At 49.8% G+C, this 5772-nt stretch overlaps 1 protein-coding gene across 2 annotated transcripts; it reads right to left on the bottom strand.

Annotated features, from left to right (window-relative positions):
* Positions 1-1287: 1287 nt before the first annotated feature.
* Positions 1288-4306, bottom strand: MRPL11 (mitochondrial ribosomal protein L11). Of its 2 annotated transcripts, none has more exons than XM_011942428.1 (5): positions 4168-4304; positions 3622-3717; positions 2812-2905; positions 2568-2727; positions 1288-1581 (listed from the first exon to the last, which is right to left on the bottom strand). In XM_011942428.1, exons 1-5 carry the CDS (start codon positions 4210-4212, stop codon positions 1476-1478), a joined length of 501 nt encoding a protein of 166 aa, XP_011797818.1. In that variant the 5' UTR covers positions 4213-4304; the 3' UTR covers positions 1288-1475. The 2 variants fall into 2 exon arrangements, with proteins under 2 accessions (XP_011797818.1, XP_011797817.1); XM_011942427.1 differs by having other exon boundaries at positions 1289-1581; positions 4090-4306.
* Between the last annotated feature and the right edge of the window lie 1466 nt (positions 4307-5772).

Genomic DNA, 5772 nt, shown 5'->3' with positions numbered 1-5772 from the left:
CAAGATCATGCACTACACTCCAGCCTGGGTGACAGAACGAGACTCCATCTCAAAAAAAAAAAAAGATAATTTTTAAATGTTCCAAATAGTTGCCAAAAGTATACAGCATTGTACAGCTATATAGAGGATGACCCCAGTTTGCTTTTTCAAAAAGCATTATACATAAATACACAAAGAAAAAAAAAGAGCAGAAAAGATACACAACAAACATTGGCAGAAGTCTCATCTGGGTGGTGGGATAACATGAGGATTTTATTTTCTTTTAGGTGTTTATGCTTTCCATACTTCATCAGTATAAAATGAAGTGTCTAGCACATAACAGATGCTCAATAAACATGAAACTTCTTTCTCCCCCAACTCCTGCTCTCTTCTCTGAAAGGACAATGAGGAAATAAAAGGCCAAGGGCTTCCCGAGGACCTCTGCATCAGGCAGGAACCTGCTGAAGCTTTGCTCTTTCTGTGGTCTGTAGCTGTCAACCCTACAACAGTTCATGTTCAGCCAACATCTGACCCAGAGCCAGGGTCAGGAACTTAGTAGAAGGGCCTGAAGTAGCCCCTGGGATCTGGGCACTCCATGTAGTAACCCTGCCTGGGGCTGAGCTGAGACCTCCATAGGGACCTGTTTCTGCTGAGGTGGCAAGTCATTAGGAGATAAAAGAGATTTTTGATGGAAGAAGCAAGCAATATACCCCAGCCCTAGCACCCATGGTTCCCACCCTGGGGAGGGGAAGAACAAAGGATTTCAAATGAGAAGCCCTGTGTTCTATTCCTACCTCTGGCACCAATTCAGAACCTGGGCAATAAAACAAAATTACAACTTAAAAGAAAAAAAAGGACCTGGGCAAGTTACTTTGCTTGGCTGAACCTCAATTTGCACATCTGAGAAGCAGCATGAAGACCTCAATTTCCTAATGTCGCCGGGCACAGTGGCTCAAGCCTGTAATCCCAGCACTTTGGGAGGCCGAGGCGGGCGGATCACGAGGTCAGGAGATCGAGACCATCCTGGCTAACACGGTGAAACCCCGTCTCTACTAAAAATACAAAAAACTAGCTGGGCGAGGTGGCGGGCGCCTGTAGTCCCAGCTACTCCAGAGGCTGAGGCAGGAGAATGGTGTAAACCCGGGAGGCGGAGTTTGCAGTGAGCTGAGATCCGGCCACTGCACTCCAGCCTAGGAGACAGAGTGAGACAAGGTCTCAAAAAAAAAAAAAAAATTTCCTAATGTCTGCCCATGTTGGCTACCACCAGTACTGGTCCCCTTCCCTGAGGTCCCAAGATAGAAGATGACAGTGGGTAAGAAAGGATGTTTATTCAGGCCTGATGCCTCAGTACAGCTAAATGTACAAAAATATATCATTCAAAGTCACGAAAACCATCATCATATTGGTGTGACCTCCTTCCTCCCCTGGGGCACAGCCTTTGCAACTGGCCCCTTCCCAGCTGCCTACTTTGAAATCTGGGAGATGGGGGGCAAGGGTCACTTCTTGGCAGCTTCCTCCTGGGCAGCCAAATCTGCCTCCTTCTGAGCAGCCAGGAAGACGGCTCGTTCCTTCTGGAAAGCTGCAAGCTCTTCTGAACTGAGGCTGCAAGTGAAGACAGATGGTTGGTGCATGATTAGTCACCAGTGGGAGCTCATAGGACCCCATGTCTTGCAGGGGCTCAAAAGGGCCTCTGTCTCAGAGCCCAGCTTGCCTGGCCCCTTCTCCCTCCCTGACTTCCCAGCCTCTATACCTTTGCTCTCCAGGGACACCATCTCCCAACCCCCAACACCCTTATCTTTTGTTCCCTTACTAAATCCCTACTCATCCTTTGAGGCGTCAGCCAGACCCCAGTCCAGATTAACTGGGGTACTCTGTGCCCCAAAATATGCTGTACAATGAAGTCATGGGGCTGAGCATGTATGTCTGTGCCAGGGCTGGGTCAGATTTACCCATCTCCATGTTCCCAGTAAAAGAAAAGATTTGAGAAAAGTCAAGTCTGTGTCTGCTCCATGCTTAACCCCAGTCTTCTCGGGAAATAATCAATTGTCAGCCTTGACATGGGATGTGACACAGCAGCAAGAAGCCAGTAAAGGGTTGAGTGCTATCTCTGTTCTGGCCATTGTCTAGGCCAGACACTCTCCCACCCAACATCTTACTTCAATGAAACAATTCCTGAAGTCATCTGAAGCCCCATAACGGGGGTCTCCTGTTTGCCTCAGGAGCAAGCATGAACCTGACACAGCTCAAAAATCCTTCCCCACTGGTCCTTCCCTCATACCATTCTCCACTCGCCTAGGTCTAGGACGACAGACCCAGGTGACACTGAACTTCTCCCACTTGGATCCTTCATGGAGATCTTTCCATTTCTTAGAAAATTTGCAGAACAACATCTAATACATAACAGGTGCCCAATACGAGTATTCCAAATCAATGAATGTGGGTGGTCTCCCACACCCACCCTATCCTCTAGAATCTAGGGTCCCTTGACTTAAAAACTGACCTTCCCACTGCAATGGGCCCTCTCAGCTCTGCCCGAGTCCAGAGCTTTCTGGGCCCTCTCGTCACACTGCACCTGCCAGGACACTTACTCCTTCACCACACGAATGCCCAGAGAACGGGCAGACCCGATGATGGAGCGGACAACAGAGGACAGGGGTACGTCCTGCAGGGCGAATGCCTCATCCTGAGCTTTGATGCAGGCAATCTCATACACGTGCTTCAAGGTCACCAGGCCTGCCACCTCTTTCCCTAGAAGGAAGGAACAAGTGGCTCTTCAGGTGTTACTGAGATCCTGGAGCCCCCAGAACCTCAGACGCCTACCCTGACCCTCACCTGTTTGCCGGGCCCCCTTTTCAATCCCAGCTGCTGCCTTCAGGAAGTAGGAAACAGTGGGCTGTCCAATCTTGATTTCAAATGTCCTGTCAGGCTTAACAGAAAAAAGAAATATGAGATTCTCTCTTCCTGCTGCCCCATCCCAGGGAACTTCTGTCCTGTCCCTGCTTCCTTCATCTCACTTTCCTATGGCATCCCTCAAAAAGACCACAGAATCACAAGAAAAAAATAAATCTGGGCCAGGAGCAGTGGCTCATGCCTGTAATCCCAGCACTTTGGGAGAAAAAGGTGGGTGGATCACCTGAGGACAGGAGTTCAAGACCAGCCTGAACAACATGGTGAAACCCCATCTCTACTAAAAATACAAAAAATTAGCAGGCATGGTGGCGGGCGCCTGTAATCCCAGCTACTCAGGAGGCTGAGGCAAGAGAATTGCTTGAAACCGGGAGAAGGAGGTTGCAGTGAGCCGAGATTGTGCCATTGCACTCCAGCCTGGGCGACAAGGGCAAAACTCCATCTCAAAAAAAAAAAAAGAAAGAAAAAATAAATCTGCAGCAAACAACCCTGTCCCCTCTATTCCTGCCCTAATTCTGCTCTGGAAGGCCCAGTGAGATGGAGGGGCAAAGGGAGGAACTGCAACATGGCAAGATGGGGCTGGTTCAAAACAAATATGGTCTAGTCCTAAATGGAGAAAGTGAAGCCCAGAAATAGGAAGTCAAGTCAGGAGCAGAGAAAACCCCAGATGACCAGCCCCAGGGCCGAGGAAGAACAGAGGGAGAAAGAAACCAGGGATCAGAGTCCAGACTCCACCTTCACAAAAATCTTGGTAGGCAGAGGAATGCCTTCTTTGATGTCCTTTGTCCTCTCATTGAACTCCTTGCAAAATTGGTTGATGGAAACACCTCTCTGTGAGGGAAGCAGAGGGGGTTAGTGGTGGGAGGAGGGGACGGCTTCCTACCGCCCAGGAGGCGCCGTCCATTCCATCCTTCGTCTTCACTTTTCTGTGTTCCTATCTCTACCGAGATTCAACTACCCCTCAGTGAGCCAGAAGATCTGTATGCATCTTCCCACGTTATCCTCATCACAGCACATTGGGATGGGATGAGGAAGCCCAAGCGGAAGACCCTTTGTAACCAGCACAAGGACGTAAAGCGTGTGAGAAGCAGAGCCGAGCTCTGAACCGAGGCCCCGGTAGTTCCAGAGCCAGCGCCCTCCATCCGCGTCTTAGCTTCCACCACCCTCGACAACCCCCACGTCGGGTTCCCGCCACGGCCGCACCTGCCCCAGCACTGGGCCTAGTGGAGGCCCGGGCATGGCCAGGCCTGCCCGCACGATGGTCCGGATCACACCGCCGACCTCGGGCTTCCTGAGGCCCCGGGTGGCCCGGCCGAGCTTCGACATGATACGGGGCTGCTGGCTTCAGTTCACCTCAGGGCAGCAGAAAGAGCGAAGCTCTGGGCGCCACCATCTTGGCCCAGAGGTCAAGGGTCCTCACGTTAGGCTAGCGCAGGTGAGGCCAACAAACAGCAGCCTTGTTTCAGCCCTATTGCTCGCCAACTAGTAAGACAAGGAGGATAAGAGGAGGATAAAACACTTTTTAACTTGTCTTAAGCAGATAAAGGAAGGTCCCGAATGGCCTTAGTACACAATTTCCCACAGGAGCGCGCACAGGCACTACCTCGGACAGCTAACCAGTAGAGTTGGACTTTGATACCCCATAGCATTGTGGGTATGGTAGTTTTGACTCCGTGTACAGGTCCGGCGTATTGCTACGCGCCAGGGCGCCATCTGCTGCACACGGTGATAATCTTAGGGTTTGAAATACACCTGGAGCTCCTGATTGGTAATGGGAGTCTCTCTCTCCTCTCTCTGTTCCTCACATGCTGTTGAAAGGCAGTACAGTTAAGAGTGTAGACCCTGAGCTGGGCGCGGTAGCTCACGCCTGTAATCCCAGCACTTTGGGAGGCCAAGGCGGGAGGATCGCTTGAGCCCAGGAGTTGGAGGTGGCAGTGAGCCAGGATCACGCCACTGCTTGTGAACTTAAGTTTCTTATGCTTTGTCTCCTCCCCAGTACAGCAGGTATTGTAATATGTAGCACCTACCTTTTAGGATTGCTGTGAGGACTAAGTTAGCAAAATGCTTAAAACAATGCCTGGCACCTAGTCAGCATGTGCTATTATTATCTGTACAATTAAGATAAAACCTGAGCTATTGTGAGGCTTAACAGACCCAGAACATTCGATGCATCATCTGTGACCAGTCAAATAAGCCAGCATCTTATTGTATCATGAGGAGAGCAAAAATCACCTGGCGACCTTTGAACAGGTCCTGGAGACTAAAACTCCTTATCTGAGGAATTTAAAAGTAATTAAACTACCCTAGTATCTAATGTTGGCATCTGGTTCCAGGACTCTTTTAAACTTAAAATGTATAAGCAACTAGAATTTCTATACACTTGGGAATGTCATGCCAAAACTCACTTTGCAACCCTTGCTGACATTAAGGCACCAGAATTACTATGAATGTAATCATTTATCATGACCTACGTGGCTAGTGTGGTCCAAATTGCCCTCAAGCTTCCTCTTTAAGGTCCATAAATACCCCTAAGGAAAATCCGCCAGCATGGTCAGTTCTTTCTTGCTGAGGCGTCCCTCTGCACTCCTCTGCAGCGTTCTTTCTTTCTAATAAAACTTTCCAGCCAGGCACGGTGGCTCACACATGTAATCCCAGCACTTTGGGAGGCCGAGATGGGTGGATCACTTGAGGCAGGGAGTTCAAGACTAGCCTAACCAACATGGAGAAACCCCGTCTCTACTAAAAATACAAAATTAGCCAGGCATGGTGGTTCATGCCTGTAATCCCAGCTACGCAGGAGCCAGAGGCAGGATAATCACTTGAACCCGGGAGGCAGAGGTTACAGTGAGGCAAGATGGCACCATTGCACTGCAGCCTAGGCAACAA

This window comes from Colobus angolensis, unplaced genomic scaffold (assembly GCF_000951035.1).
Source record: "Colobus angolensis palliatus isolate OR3802 unplaced genomic scaffold, Cang.pa_1.0 Scaffold21, whole genome shotgun sequence".
Taxonomy (NCBI): domain Eukaryota; kingdom Metazoa; phylum Chordata; class Mammalia; order Primates; family Cercopithecidae; genus Colobus; species Colobus angolensis.
Note: the sequence above shows the minus strand (reverse complement) of the source record. Positions and strands in the feature narration are given on the sequence as shown.